Genomic DNA, 17,411 nt, shown 5'->3' with positions numbered 1-17,411 from the left:
CGATTGCGTCGATCTCTATGAAAATGGGGTTTTGAATATCAGAAATTCACGTATTTGATATATTTTTTAATTGAATTCGTATACATTTGGGTTATTAATGCACTTAAATGGTATAATTTTACGGATATATTTATGTAAAAATCTTTTGTGGTAGTGCTTTTAGACAGCTAAAAATTTAAATAGTACTTACACGTGAAATGTACAATCTGCGAGTTTTCCTTTTTATATGAGTTACACCCGGGCACTGAACACGTTACCATGACTAATAAACGTCCGTTTAACACTATTTCACATTTTTCACTTGCATTGCCAATCTATGGGTACCTATATATTAACTGCCTCCGTGGCCGAACGGTTACCATGCCGGACTGCCACGCAGAGGTCCCAGGTTCGATTCCCGGGCCGGGAGAAATATTTGTATGGCCTGCAATTATTATTTCGTGAGTTTGGGTGTAATTTGTGGTTGTCTATGTGTGTGTCCATGGCACCCGCGACACAGGGTTTCCCTAGTGCGGGGCTATCTTGAGTGTGTGCGTTATTATTATATACTAAATCTATGGTATGCACTGTGGCGTTATGACTAAAAAAAATTGCGAAATGAACTACATTAAGTAGTAACACGAGTAGTAACGAGCAGTAGCTTAAATGTGACGTTTTCAAGTGTAAATTTATTTTACCTATGGAATAAATAATCTTTGACTTTGACTTTGACTAACCGAAATCCACGCTGACTTGCATTTTTCAAATAAGGTGCTAATGGCCAGATTTTAACAGGCTATTCAAACTATTACTGTTAGAACAAATACCTCCAAAATATACGAGAAAGTGTTACTTATTCCATTCATTGAGTGGGTGCTTCATAGGTGCTCACTAACTCAGCCGGTTTGTTTACCGTTTACCGTAAAATGGATTGAACCGGACTATACCAAACATAACTAGAACTGTCGGAATGTCTAATTTCCTACAGAAACGCAGCTGTCTTTCTTACATATTTTTATTAATCAGAAAATAAACAGTATAATTATATAAGATAAACAGTATATAAGGGTGAATTTCCACCGGCGAGGCGAGACGAGACGAGGCGGGAATATCTTTGAAACTTGGATTGCAAAATATCAATTCTCTCCTAGCGCATCTTGGGCAGAAATAGTCGGGATCGACGAGGATAAGCGGTATGAGATTTGAAATATTTGTTGATGTAACATTGAACCGTATTGCTGCCTACATATTAACTCTGCAACGGAAACACGATTCACAACGTCTCGCACGATATCGCGCAAGCATATTAATGTAAATCGCGAGTTTGTGGGATAAAGTCGCGTGCATTGAAATGTAAACGTTCATACATTTTCTAAATTATGTAAATATTAGATATTTCAAAAAATGTACCTAGTGCTGTTGTCAAAAATATGTAATCACACAATTTTAAAAAAGGTATACTTTTATTTCAGAGAAAAATGAATAGACTACAGTCAATGAAAAACATATATAGTCCTGGTGTATTGCCATATATATTATATATATTGCCATATATGTATTCATATAATTTTCGTAAATATTTATACAATGCATATTATATATTTATAATTGCATTAAAATGTATACGATTAGTATTTTAGCCCATGTACATTAGCCGCGTGTTTATGACTTGACGAATTGAACAGCACTGTGTGTTCACTATCCATAACCCTAGCATGAGATCGCGAGTGCTCACGATGGCAATTTTTGATGAAAATAGGTCGGCGAGATTTCAATTCTCGCCTCGCCTCGTTTCGTCTCGTCTCGTCTCGCCGGTGGAAAAGAACTTTAATGCCTCGAATATCTCTTAAGCAGTCGTTGTTTGTCTGTGTCCTTAATATTAAGGGTTAAAGAGAAACTACTTGAAAATTTTGACCTTTTTGTTATTTATATACGTATGTACAGGGAAATGTATGTACAAATATGAGAAAGAAGTCTCCCTAGTGGTCTCACTAGTGGGACAAATTAATGAGACCACGAGAAAACGGTGAAATAAAATGACTATAAATATACAGATAAATAATTTAAAAACCAAGACGCTAATCTTTTGAAACTCTGTACTTCTCGACGCACTCCTTGTGGGGCTTCAGTGCCTGTGCAAAAGAGTCTACCACACAACATGGCCGAGTACCTTGGCCAATATGACAATAGTCACTGCAATACATGAACGGTGCCATGTTGGTCTGGTATGGATTGGGTGGGAATGGTGCTAAGTGGAACATTTCCCCATGGCTCCAGCTTGCGAGTGCGGTCTTCGAGTATGGATGCTGGTACTTCTTCTTCATTTCTGATTCAAATATTCTGGAAGGAACAATAGTAGAAATCTTAGTAAGTCAAATACGGCTTAAGTGGTGTTACAATAGTCGTTATCAACCCATTTGTATATGTCCCGCTTCTGGACACGGGTCCCCTCTCAAGCGAGGTTTAAGGCTATAATAGTCCGCCACGCTGGTCCAATGCGGTCACACGTTTTCTGAGGGTTGTGAACCTTCTTCGACGTGCAGGTTTCATCACGAGAGTGTGCCTGGATTCGAACCCACGGTCTCTGCTTCGGGGGCAGTAGGTCAAACCATTATGCTACCACAGTTTATGTTAAAATAATTTTACGTAAATATAAATTTAACTGTCGACAACAGTTTTACAATTTTTCTAATATTTTTTAATTACACTCATAGGCATTAAAATTAGAGCTAACTTAATAAACTTAAAATAGAACTATAATTCTTGTTTCTAAAGAATTAATGTTCCAGATAAAATTGCATTGAAGCAAAAAGAAACTAAAACTTTTGGTATTCATTGTAAATCTACAATTAACTTTTTTATAAAAAGACTCGACCTATAAAGTTTATGTAATTATACCTATTTTCCAAGTTTCATTGAGATCTGTCAACGGAAAGTAGGCGAAATTCAATAAAACTCTAATTCCCCTAATTTGCCACCTTTACAAGTGGAACAATCCTTTAAATTTGAATGGGTACTGGGGTACCCCTTTAATCATCGAAATCGGTCCACAAATGTTATCGCGTAACATACATATACTGCCGATTTGGGAACCTCCTCCTTTTGAAGTCGGTTTATAAAATAATATTCCTGGCTATAGGTGTGAGCGGGTAGAGCACGACCACAAGGCTATGTCATACTTAAGTTTCCTCATCAAATTTAGCAGCAGTAGAGTTCCTTATGAAAGAGTTCGTTCAGGGAAGTACTGCCACCCTACCTATTTCTACCGCCAAGCAGTAAAGTTAGCATTACTGCATTCCGGCTTAGAAGGGTCAGGGAGCTGGTGAAATTACAGGCGCATGGGATTTGTCAATTTATGTCTCAGGGTGACAGGCGCAGTGGCAGTGCCCCTCAGATCTTTGCGATTTACAGCGCGAGTGGCACTGCAAGTGTTATGGACAGGCGTGTAGCTTACCTACCATCAGGCGCACGACTGGTTCGTCACTTGATATTAAAAAAAAGGCTGCAGCCAATTTATGCTGCAGCCAATTTATTCAGACACCTTTTTATTTTTTATGTATATACTAAATAGCACAGTTTACGAAATTGGACTGCATTCGTTAACGCCGCCATTCTGACTTTCACAATTAAATGGCATATAAATGTCAAAATTTTATTCATCATCTAGCTACAACTGATCAAATTAAATAAATCAATAAAAAATGCAATATGTCAATATTGTCACAGATTATTTAATGGTTCGGACATAAATGTCCACTTACAATAAACTTAAGTACGCCTTAAACCAAACCTTAAATTGAAAAGGCACTCATATTACAATGCCTTGTGTTTTTTGCACTGCAAGTATTGGTATAAGACATAATTAAGTTTAGAGCACGTGGAGAAAAGTCTTTATGGAATATCGCAAGTAGCAAAACACGTTATCTATGTTTCAATTTTTACAAAAATTATACCATGCTTGCTTTGAAATACATATGGTTAGGGTTGGTCAGAGTTTAAATGAATGATAGAAAACTCAAGATGGGCAATATGAAGTATAGACTCGTCAGGTCTACAGAGGATGCCACTACACATTATATTTTCTCGATTTGCGTTTGACAGTAAAAGCGTGTAAAAACTCAGGATACCGATAGCAATATCCACTCAGGCGCCACGGCGAACATCTGTCATCTCAAGCAAATTATTATTTCATAACATATAAACCTTACCCTTTAATATTATTGACAGGATTATGGCAAGCAGCTACTTCATGGTACTCTTTCTTCAAGAAACTCCTGTCATAAACAGGGCGGTAAGGGCGCGCTGTTAACGGCATCCACATCTCTTTGTGACGAGGCCCGAATCCACGAACCTAGTAGGATAAAGTACTTCATCACCCACAGCTTACTAAAATTACACCAAAATTATAGATAATAACAATCCTTATTATAATAACATTATCCGAGAAATTTCAATACAATTCTTAAGTTCATCGCAGCCACGGAAGATAAAAACAATGGAAGTGCCTTAAGCCACGATTATTATCAGAAACGATTTTGCCAAAACTCTTTTAATTTGAAACACTACGAAATCTTGATATTGATTGGTCGTAGTTTCTAAATTAAAAAGAAATAACAAATTCTGGTTTGTCAATATAATTTAAACTTTACTCTGTTGATATATCGTTGAACTTTCAATACCATCAATATCTTTATTACAAATTACGTTTTGATATTTTATGGGAATTTCATTAATGTGTTGCCATCTAGCGGTTTATTGCTGAATGACGACGAATTGGAGTTATTAATTTACTTCTCCAAACAAGAAGCCACCATATTGCAGGGGTATAAGCTTTACTTTCGTTTCTTGTAACAAAAAAGTTATTTCGATAAACAGGAAATTGAAAATTTATTAAAATAAGACTTTCCGATGATATAAAATACCAACACTGATAATATTTTTAGTGCGGCTATCATTTTTGCACACCCAAACAGCACAATAAGGCATTTTTCTAGTATTTTAGACAATTTGCACGAAGGAATGACAAAACCATACCATACAAAGCGAAAATGGCGGACTGAGCTCAGATAGAAGGATTTAGAAACCTATCTGAGCTGACACGCGTCTGACGCCAACTAACCACTTCTACTGTATTTATTGTTCTGTGATCGCAGCAATGTTACTTACCCTCGGTGTATCAAACTCCGAATAAAAAGTAATCTGATCTTTACATTGGTATTGTTCCTCGGCTGGAAATGGTCTATGATAAGCTCGGTAGCATGACACGTAAGGATCCAAAAGTCGACGGAATCCTCTCGCGGTGTCCGGGATACTCGGCACTTCATTTCTGCCCGATGCTACTATCTAAAAGACGCACCAACCAATAATCTGGTCAACTCTGGTAAGATATTACCACAAATCACCAACGAAAATCGTCAATTTTATATGATTTTTAAATTCGGGACTTAATCGTGTTTTCGACATGTTGCAACATCCAAGATCTCGAATCCCTCACACGTGGTCCCTTAGGGACCATGAACGTCGCATTACGTCCAAAACATCGAGGTAAATAAGTTTTCACACACGATTAAGTCCCGAATTTAAAATCAAATAGTGTGTAAAAATCGTTAAGTTTTTCGGGAGTGACTAAACTCTCACTAAGTGCCAAAGTGTAAGTAGTTAGTTATTTAAAACACGGCAGGTTGCCTTGTACTTTCTAAATTGTCTCCAAGTATAAAAAGCAAGTATAAAAAAGCAAAAGCGAGAGAAAATTCAGATCAATATACATATATCAACAATAAGAAAAGCATATCAAACACACTTACATCATAGATATATTCGGGATCGGGAGCTTTGACAGTAATCTCTGGAGGTGCTAACGGAGATCTCCTTAGACCACGAAACTTGTCTTTCATCTCTGATAGCATCGTAGGCTGAACTATCGATTGGCTTAGCAACTGAAATATACAAGTACCTTTTACAATCTAATACGATAAAATTTACTCCATTAGAAACGGTTTGCTTCCTATTTCAAGAAGAAATAGCAAAACCCTCTGCCAAAAGGTCCTTAATAAAAAAGCTGTTCACCTTTTTAACATTGCACAAAATACTGACATTAGTTTGGCCTTAAGAGTCTATACAACCTCAAATGGCTTTTAATGACAAAATCGAACGCGATTGTAGACTTTTCAATTAAAACAAGGAAAGGTGTCTAATATATGAAGAGGCTGTGGAATCTTTGCCTACCCAAATAAATGGCTAAAATAAGGTAAAACTTATTAAAAAAAAATTAAAAAAACATATTCTGGTTAAATTTATAATATATATATATTCTGGTTTAAAATATACGTAATTAGATAAACCAACACATCGTGAGTTATTTAATTCGAATTTTTGCTCGACATGTCTGTGGTACTTAAGAGTTGATACAACCTCAAATGGCTTTGGTTGCTTCCGCATAACAATGAAAGTGTTGAATCAATCACTTAGAAACAAATATTCAGTAAAATTGGAGAAATATACAGGGCACACGGATGATGATATAGGACACGTGTACTATACGACATACAGTTTTCAAATGTTTGCATTTTCGTTTGTAAAAAAATAAATTCTGAAATAAAGCCAATGTCCCTGCCTCTCGATCCAAGCAAAATGATAAATGATGCTGAGGTAGTACAGACTCTTAATATGTATTGTACGGACAACGGTACATCAGACTACACATTTTTGTTCGAAAATCGGCTCCATTGCAACGGAACAACATACGTCAATATGTAGCTTGATGTGCTGGCGTGTGTACTATATTTTGGCTGCTAACATCCGCCATATGAATACTTTGCTAACAAAGACGGTCGTTGTATAGGTATACTCCCAATATACCTATGAATATAAAACATTATACTCCTTTTGACTTCACCATCGTCATTTAAATAGAATTAAAGCCGCTCGGCCTTGTGATATTTTCCGTATTAGAAAGTTTATATTATTAAGTTTAGAATAAAGATCCTCACCCTATTCTCGACGCCAGTCATGAAAATGACTCTTTTACAGTTGATGGCGCAATCAGATCTTTCCATGGCTTTGTTAGGGTTGGGTTTGACGCAATACTCCCCTGAGGTGGTTCGAAATGTCTCCTTTTCCACAACCATGTCTCTGCCACAAATGCGTGTGGGGAGAGGTTCATCGATTTTCTACAAATGCAAGAAATTCAGGATTGGTAACATAGGAGTGACGAACAGGAGAGCTAGTTTATTCTATATTAGTTCATCTATATCTTCTTAGCCGGATGGCTAGGAAGATATAGATGAACTAACAAGAATTTTATGCTGATCAATACTACTTGCCTGCTTGTTTTATTATAGTATGTTTAGGTGACGAATAACCACATGTTAACGTTGAAGAAAAGCTCACCTGCAAGTCGAACAGGAACAAGTAGAGCAACTCCCACCTGTTCGACGCGTAAATGCCTATTCTTCTCTCGGAACGTAGGGTTGTTAAGTTATTATTTTAATTGTATTTACAGCTTATAAACATAATTTAAAAAAATTAAGGTGTTTATCACAGTATCGTGGTTGTTGAAATACATTTTATTAAATGCAGTAGGCACTTGCGTATTGATATTTTTATATCGGCATAGCGAATTGGTATCTTGATGGAATACAATTATAAAATAGAAATGAAATGCTGTACAATTCTGAATTTGGAGGCAATCTTGTTCAAACTACCACAAATACAACAATAAACACACCTACTATTTTGATGTAATTTTTTATGAGTGCAGTGGCACTGTGCGGAAAAACCAAAATTGGTTTTCGGAACACTATACAATTATATTATACCCATGTACATTCTGTTATGTTTTTAATAAATAAAAAAATTACACCGAGCATCTGCTTCAATTAATGGAGCGTGTGACGACCCGCGCTATGCAACGCGCGAGCACCTCGAGATTATGCGAATGTGTGCGTTCGTACACGACGCCTGGCTTATGTACAAACATACAGACCGCATTGCTGCGTTTATATGTAGGAACCTTGCTTGTCTTGTTATACTATGAACAGGCTTAAGTATTAGGCCTATTGTACGGGTGAAACCGTACATTTTTTATGATTAAAATTTTGTTATTTTAATATGCACACGTAAATCCGCACGATATAACATTTATTAGATTTACGCTTACTGCAGCATCTATGCTCATTCTAGCTTGAAAAACTGCATAGCAATTTTACAAGAGATCCTAATATAAGAAAAACTGAAGATTACATTATGAAAAAATTAGAGATCTTGGATGGAGATTGGGAAAAATTTAAAGACGACAACACAATATTGGAAACAGAAAATGATAGGACACATGAATATTTCACTAAGGATGTGTTTACGGCATATCAAGAATATTATAAAAGGAGTCGTGATTTGATAATGGAATATGGGAAATCGAACGGAAGAAACAAGCAAGACGAAAAAACTCAAGAAGACCTGGAAAAATATCGAGTTCTTAGGTTTTCAAGATTGTTACACATATCAAATGAAACTATTTATCCGGATTTAAATCACGTATATTTGTTTTTTCAAACAAACCGACGTTTCGGGCCCTTTACAGGCCCCATGGTCACGATTGACTGCGGTGGTACAGTCTTCAAACAGTTATGTCTAATATTGATGCAAACCACCCTATTTTTTCCACTATAGTTACAATAGTTATTAATTAAATACCTTATTTTTAATTTTACAAAGAAAACATTCCAATTTATGCTACATTAAGTTTTACAAAGTATTTTATTGAATGAATTTTTATTAAGTTCAATTTATTATTAATTAATAGTAGAAATTAGAATAAACTAAAACATATTAATTAATACTGCAGTCTTATGTCTGTTTGGGATTTTTCATTAGAGGAAATACTGGATCCCAAACTGGTGGTACGGAGAAACCATCTTCCCTGTTGAAATTAGGATGTTTTTTAATTTCAATGGCCTCTCGCAGCATCCTGGGTGGATAACGGACTTCTTTTGCAAGGACCTCGGGTTTATCAAACTTCATTGAATGTGTAGGTTTATCCATGATATGCTCGCAGACTGCAGACTTGTTTACGCGACGGTGTTTGACATGACCTATATGTTCTTTGAAGCGGATACAAATACTACGCTTTGTTTGTCCAATATAAGAGAGACCGCACTCATAGTCAAGCTTGTAAACTCCTGCATCCTGTAAGGGGATGTTGCATTTCACGGGTCTCAGGAACTGAGAAATCTTCCTCAGGGGCTTGAAATAGGTCTTGATAGATGCACGCCTGAGGACTCTTCTTATCTTGTCTGTAACACCTCTCAAGAAAGGTAAGATGGCAGGTCTTCATTCGACTGTTGGTGGTTTCACATGGGACCTGTGGCATTGGCGTGGAATCTTCAACTTATTCGCATGTAGGACTTGCATTATATGCTGAAGTTCCCCTGCCAGATGATTACTGTCGCAGACACCATGTGCTCTCTGAAACAAAGATTTGCCCACGTTAGCTAACTTGCTAGGATGGTGATGGGAATTACCATTGAGATACCTATCTGTATGGGTTTCTTTCGAAATACAGTATGGCCTAAGGTGTTATGAGGATTTCTTTTAATTAAAACATCTAAGAAAGCTAAAGTATCACAATTCTCTTATTCCATAGTAAATTGGATCTTAGTACTAAAAGAATTAAGATGGTCCAAGAAAGAAGGTATGCTATCTTTAGGTAATATTGTGAAAGTTTCATCAACGTACCGTTTGAAAATCTTCGGCCTGGCTGGGGCCATGGGTAAAACTCGCTCCTCAAAGTCTTCCATGAAAATATCGGCAATAACGGGAGATACCGGGGTGCCCATCGCTATACCGTCAATTTGTAGGTAGAATTCATTATTCCACAATAGATAGTCTAATGTAAGGCGGTGTTCTAATAATTCTGCATATTCAATGGACATATTATGTGTCTCTTAGCTTTCCACGTACAATTTCAATGCAGCCTTTTACTGGTAGGTTGATAAACAGCGACTGAACATCAAAACTGACTATGGTGTCATCATCAGTTAACCTTCACATGTGTAGAAGTGTTCCCTCTCAATGGTGACAGTACCTTTGCCATGTGTTGAGCCAGTTTGTAGGTTGGTGTGTCAATCTGGCTAACTATGGGACGGAGTGGGGTGTCAGCCTTATGTATTTTTGGTAACCCATATAGTTTTGGAGGTTTTACGCAGCAGGGTACAAACTCACTTACATCAAGTTTCAGCGTATCGGAGTGCTTAGATATTAAGTTAGTTGTTTTTTTTAATATCTCGGTGGTAGGGTCTTTCTTCACGTTTTTATACGTGCTTTCATCCTATAGTAAGTGAGTTATTTTGCTGTTACAATCAATTATTTTATTAATTATTAATATATAACCGCTCACGCGATTCATGCGTCTCTGGAAGCATACCACATTTAGAGGTGCCGGTGATGATTTTATACCGATTTATCGAATATCGAAGTTATAACAGGTAAAAGAGCTAATACTAATTGCTATTTCGGTAACTACTCTAGCAAACCATAAAGTTTTCAATGCCTGGGTCTATCATTTAAAAAAAATAAACAACTTCAAAAATACGTCACGACAATCGTGTTATTGTTTGGGCTGGTGATGTCGGTGTTTATTTATTGAAAACATACCGTAAGTTGCGTTTTTTAAGTTTACCCTGAATATAAATGCTTATAAACTATACTTTAAGGAGTAATTTCATGGTAAACATTAGAACCAATCAAACGGAATATTATCATATTTACCCAAGTACACCAAAAATTTCATTAGTGCTTTTTAAGTGCAGGATTTGCGGTGTATTACTGCATTTTATTTGAGATGTTTTTGTTGTAGTACGGAGGGTATTTATTTAGCAATGCAGAAAAAAACTTGTATTTAAACTGAATCCTTTTCTAATTTGCGAAACCAAATAGCCGCCATTTTCCGGTAGGATGAGCTCATCGCGTGAGCGGCTAATAAATTGTATTTGAAAAAACAATATGCGCTATTTGAATCCGGAAAACTAGGTTCATTTCAGACCTGGAAAAAATTCAAGAATATTTAAGTTTGCAAAGAACAAACTTCAGAGCGTTTTGTAGAGTCACAGACAATATTGATATTGACTCTATCCATGAAAAATGGGAGTTGGAATACGAGCTGAAAAATTTGCAAATTTGCTGGAACAACATTCAAGATTTACATTTGAAAATTGACAACATTGTAGACGGAACTGATGCGGAATACCAAAATCAATATATAGAACTGGAAACTTTATTCAGATCTATGAATAAAGCTTTAAATTAGAAACTGTCGACTACCGTTCATTTGCATCTTTCTACCCTCAAAATTGATATTCCTACCTTTTCTGGCAATTATTATCAGTGGTATACATTATTAGATTTATTCAAGGAAGCAGTGCACAACAATCCCGCTTTGAACAAAGTACAAAAATGCAACATCTCAAAGGCAAACTAAGGGGCGAAGCGGAGCGCCTCATACAACATTTGCATATTTCATCTGATAATTATGACTCTGCATGGAAGATATTAAATCATCGGTACAATAACCGTCAAGTACTTTTCACCAAACAGTTGGAAACCCTACTCAATGAAACTAATGTTCAAAAACGAACTTCCATGGAACTGAAACGACTTCATGACACTTCTATGGAGTGCATACATGGTATATACATTGGAAGATGCCTTCAAGTTACTGAATTGGAAAGGACTCGGCATCAACATCAATGGGGAATAATACGTCGCTCACCTTCGATTTGCTGACGATATCGTGGTCATGGCAGAATCGTTGGAAGAGCTGGCACCATGCTCGGTAACCTCAATAGAGTTTCCCAGCAGGTGAGTCTAAAAATGAACATGGACAAGACGAAACTTATGTCGAATGTCCATGTCGTACCCAGGCATATAATAGTGGGAACCTCTACTCTCGAAGTTGTTGACGAGTATGTCTACCTCGGAGAAACCGTCCAATTAGGCAGGGCCAACGTCGAGAAAGAGGTCAATCGTCGAATCCGACTCGGGAAATTCCGGGACATCTTCTCGTCCGCAATATCGCAGTCCTTGAAGACAAGTCTTCGAGCAGTGCTTGTTGCCAGCAATGACCTACGGCTCTGAGACGTGGTCACTTACTATGGGCCTCATAAAAAAGCTTAAAGTCACCCAAATAGCTATGGAGCGAGCAATGCTCGGCATTTCTCTACGTGATCGAATCAGAAATGAGGAGATCCGTAGAAGAACGAAAGTCACAGACATAGCTCGAAGGATTAGCAAGTTGAAGTGGCAGTGAGCAGGGCACAAAGATCGTAGAACTGATGGCTGTTGGGGCAGAAAAGTTCTTGAATGGAGACCACGAACCAGAAGGCGTTCAATGGGACGACCCCCTACTAGATGGACGGATGACCTGGTAAGAGCGGCGGGTAACCGATGAATGCACGTTGCGTCCGAACGGCTGTCTTGGAAATCTTTGGGGGAGGCCTATGTTCAGCAGTGGACGTCTTCCGGCCGATAAGGTGATGATGATGATCTCCTTGCATCGTCCTACTTGCATTTACATACATCCTGCAGTGCTACGTGTGTTAACGGCACACCTATTTTTGTCATTGTCGATGTGTCGTCATAAAGCTTTCACAACCTTGACTCACAAATAAAATTTTTGTTTATTTATTTTTAGGAAGATTTTCAGCGAATTTTTAACAAGAAATAAATGTTGAGTAACAGGTGAAAATGCTAATTACAAATCTCCACAAGTAGCACGAAAAATAATTTATTAAGTTTTTAGTCAGCAGAAATTAAAACATTATTACAGAAATGTAAACAACATAATATATTTTTACACATTGAGAGCAGGTACAATTGCCAATACAGGGAAAAAAGGAAAAGAAAAAAAAAGGAAAATTATTAAACCCTATATAGCCCAACCAACAACACGCACATCTTAAAGACAGGAAACAAAATAATGAGAGATAGATAATTACGTAAAGTATTGCTTAGTAAACGTTCGTCGAATAAAGCCTACATTAGTACTGAACAGATCTATGTCAATCGACGATTGATTGTATTCCTTAACGACTCTGATAAAAAATTAATTTTGTCTATAATTGCTCAGACAGACTCAGCTGGTTAGTCCTAAAGGATAATTTAGACAGTAGTTCCGACGAGTCAATTTTACTGTTTATTATGTTAAACAGGAAGCAAATGTCATTAACTTTTCACCTATAATCGAGAGGTACAAAATGATAACGCTCACGCAACGCTCCACATAGCCTGCCGTTCGCTGTTTTGTCTTATAATCTAAATACCTTAAAAACTTTTTTGTATGGCTTCAATACGTGATTTGTAAACTTCGTATCTAGGGTTCCATATCTGAGAAGCATATTCGAGAACACTGCGTACAAGAGAACAGTACAATATTTTAATAGGCTTTATGTCGGTAAAATCATTGCACGTCCGCATCAAGAACCCCATGGCTCTATATGCTTTAGCACTATACGCTCAATATGTTTATCGAAGAGCAGGGGCCTTACCATGACCTCTTATTACAGTTCAGTATAGGTTCGTAACGACAAAAAAGCGGGATGGTGATATACACTTCACGTAGCGCTGTCTCACAACGATATTTTAGGTTCTTAAACTGAATCGTAACAAGAGTTGACACGCCTAGATCCCTAACACTGTCCACTCTACTCATACAACTCCCTAGAAGACTATAATATTATACTTACTAATACTATATAATATATAATTATATAATTATATATATAATTATAATTATATAATTATACTATTATTATATTATATATAATTATATAATATTATTATTACTTAATATTTTACTTACACAATCCAAAGCATGAGGTATGGGAGGAATATGTCTATGAGCAATCTTCACTGCCGTTCGAGTCTCATTATTAGAATGTCGCAACGGTACGTTATAATGCACATTGCCCCATGTATTCACGTTTGGAATCAATAATTCATCCAGACGTAAAGGTTGTTTCTGAGTTTGACCACAAACGTCGGCATCCGCCGACTTCTTTAATGCTCCTTGCATTATCACAAAATATTTTTATACAATAATCTTACAAATAATAGCCATAAAAGAAAATAATTTTCATTTTCATAAACTGTAAATGTTTTTCAAACGTTATAGACTATAGACCATGTTTTGGCAGTGTCAAATTATAAAAATAGTGTGTGTCAGAAAAAAGTAAAAGAAAAAGGGATAAAAGTAAAAGATCGGGCTCGAAAGAGATTTATTTGTATATTTCGTATTTGTTGTTTTGAAAACTTCATACGATAGTCGTTCTGTTGTTGCCTTTCAATTATTAACTCTTAAAATGCCCATACTTAATCTCGAAACTCTTTTCCTTTATTTTTTTCCATTTTCTAAGTTCCCGAGACAATTTGATAAGTTAGTTTTCTCACAGATGGTGACACCGTGAAAATCGATGTGCAAGCCACTTGGCCACGGAGGTCGTCAAGTCGTCAAGAAAAAAACTGGTGTTTTACAGGGGGCCTATTCCACTAGTACCTACCAGTTGCCCCCCTGGCAATTTCACTTGTACCCACAAGTGAATTTTTTTTCCACTCTTCCCTAGCAGACCGTCACTGGTGATAAGTGGCATTTCATTTCCATATCCCTACCTAACCGTTTCTATTAATAAGTACAGTCGAAAATAAAATTATATCAATGAAAAGTATAACTATTTATTTAAAAACAAAGTACCATTTTAGAAGTTCTTTGTTGTTTTATGCTGTATTACGTTAACCAAAACAAATAAAATAAGAAATAAGGAAAAAAAAATCATTGCCGCAATCAATGACATTTTGCAATTGAAAACAAAGTTTTCTGGGACTTTGTCTGCTTTGGTCCTGTCAATGGAATTTCCTGTAAAACTTGGATAAGTCACTTGGATGACTACATCGTCTTTACCATTATCTTGCTCGATGAGACGCTTGTCGGTTTTCTGAAATTTAAAAATACACAGTCTCTAAAATATATTATAACTAAACCAACTTTTTGAAAGTTCGCCTAATCCAATCTATGTATTGTATTTCTTTGAAACTAACCAAGTATTTCTAAATTAAGGCTTTAAAAAGTACATTTACACATACTGGCAAGGATGAGTGGAGCAATGGATTTAAAAAACAAGCGATCAATCAAATTTCAATGTAATGAAATCCAAATCAATCAAAAACTTGCAAAGCTCGTCAGCGATCGAAGGAATTTCGATCGTTTTTCGAAATTCGACAGGATGTCATTTCAGGGACTTGCCTATCCTATTCCTCGGTAAATAGGATATAAGTTAACGTGCAAACTTTATGAAACAAATGAGCATAAATACAAACCCTACACTGTAATTGCAAACAGACATAAACGTGATAAAACCTATGTAACAGGTATATGCACCCTATAAGCAGTCTCGGTCAGCGCGTAACCACGGCAAGTGCATCTAGGCCGAAACATCGGGATAATAGGTAGAAATGCAAACGTGTATAAAGTTGATTTCATCGCGTTTATTCCCGTTTGCAATGTTAGTACAACACAACGCAAAATTATATAAAGCTTATAATCCATGTATTCAAAGTTAGACAATATCGCATATAGGGTGAAACAGTGAGTTACATTTGCAAAAATTTAGAAGTTAAAAGTTTTTTTAAGGCTACTGAGCACGTCTGAAGAGCTCTGAAATGTTATAAGTACTATTTCTATAAGTTCATTTGTCTTATATTGAAAAATAAAGGAATGGATGATGTCTCTGTCTTTGCTCATTTTAATATTTATTCATCGTAATTGTGAGAACGCATGTCTTTCATGCAGGAGTCTAAGGTCGAGTCGGGAGAATGGTCTGCACTATTGCATTTTTCGAATCACACAGGTATAGTGTAGATGACAAGGCAATTAACATTTGCTTGCGTTGAGGACCGTATCGTGTATTCAATGAAAAAAAATCTTCGGACTTGTAGTGACGTTCCCGAACCGCATTGGGCAAATTCTAAACTCTATAAACTTCGAAACTCTTTCCGTAGACACAGATGTATCTGGGTTAAAATGATTTACAGTTCAGGCATTCCTATCGTAACTATAACCTATATTCTTATTCTAGATTCATTTAAATCAAAGTGTAACTAAATACTATTGCTCCTCTGCCAACCCAGCGAAAATAGCTGCATCATCATCGTCATCATCCACAGCCCAACTTCATCCACTGCTGTGTATAGGCCTCTCACCACGACCATGTGCTGGTCTCATCTATCCACGGCCCGCAACTTTGAGAATGTCGTTCACCCACCTCTTACGGGACGCCAAAATCAAATTTAGCCGAGGGATTGTGTTATTTCTTTTATTAAATTTATCTGAAGGGAACGTGGAAAAATTAATTTAATATTCAACACGAGCGTAGCTATTTCGCACGATCAACCTTCTCTGGGTTCGCGGAGTAAAAAAGTGAATAATAACTACTTAAAAATGTAGCACGCAAAACGTACAAAATCCAAAAGTCTTCCTTTCGATATTGGTATAGGTATTCGATAATTTCCACTAGGTTGCACTAATTTGGAATCATGGCGTTGTGTATCGCCGAATGCATTTTCGTTCGGTTCCATCAATCTCTCTAGCTGTAGCAGGTCTGTAAATTGCTTCTGAACATCGGTATCCCCTACTGCCGCTGATTGTTTTAGCGGGTCTTGCATTATTACAAAATCTGTATAATATACAATAATGCTACCAAATATATGGCTATAAACGTGAATATAAAAATATTTCGAGAATTGTAATATTTGTTATATTTTTTCTCTCTAAAATGTCAGTTGGTATCTTCACTTCTTCTTTTGTTAAATTTTATTGTTTTTAGTATTAATGGATCATCGAGTATATAACCAGAAATAGAAACGAAATGTCATTTATTTTGTTAGAAAAAAACTATTCTGCCAAATGACAACGGGTGACAACTGCGCTTCAATTGGCCAGCCCGAATTCGAAATACATTAGAGTTGGGCAAGTAAATATAAAAATACATTTAACTAATACAAAATATACTATAATATAAAATATAATACATATATATTGTTAGAAATCTAAACCAGAAATCATAAGACTAGAAATCAATAATAATTTTAATGAAATAAAAATCGGTTACAAAATTTAATGTTCAAATTTGAAAAGCACTTAACAAATCAACGACAGGTAAATACGCGTCGAGAGCACACCAGCAAAAAGCAAAAATACCATTAGCTTGGTTCGCAACGCATTATATAGTATTCGTCGCTGACAGTTGGCAGCTATGACGGCCAGTTGGCAGCGCTTGCAGAGACGTTCACGTAACACGGCCTCTCCTGACGGGGCAGAGTCCTCCCCGCCTACTGAGGAGATAAACTCGAGCGTAACTGGCCACATTTTCATCATCAGAATCTGAAAG

The 17,411-nt window shown here is 36.5% G+C and overlaps 1 protein-coding gene across 1 annotated transcript; it reads right to left on the bottom strand.

The window, feature by feature from the left end:
- Positions 1–1,814: 1,814 nt before the first annotated feature.
- Positions 1,815–14,149, bottom strand: LOC113238245. Its single transcript, XM_026475051.1, has 6 exons — positions 13,832–14,149; positions 6,969–7,148; positions 5,784–5,915; positions 5,146–5,322; positions 4,188–4,330; positions 1,815–2,319 (listed from the first exon to the last, which is right to left on the bottom strand). Exons 1-6 carry the CDS (start codon positions 14,042–14,044, stop codon positions 2,058–2,060), a joined length of 1,107 nt encoding a protein of 368 aa, XP_026330836.1. The 5' UTR covers positions 14,045–14,149; the 3' UTR covers positions 1,815–2,057.
- Positions 14,150–17,411: the final 3,262 nt, after the last annotated feature.

This window comes from Hyposmocoma kahamanoa, unplaced genomic scaffold (genome assembly GCF_003589595.1).
Source record: "Hyposmocoma kahamanoa isolate Upper Pololo Valley unplaced genomic scaffold, ASM358959v1 95, whole genome shotgun sequence".
Classification (NCBI taxonomy): domain Eukaryota; kingdom Metazoa; phylum Arthropoda; class Insecta; order Lepidoptera; family Cosmopterigidae; genus Hyposmocoma; species Hyposmocoma kahamanoa.
Note: the sequence above shows the minus strand (reverse complement) of the source record. Positions and strands in the feature narration are given on the sequence as shown.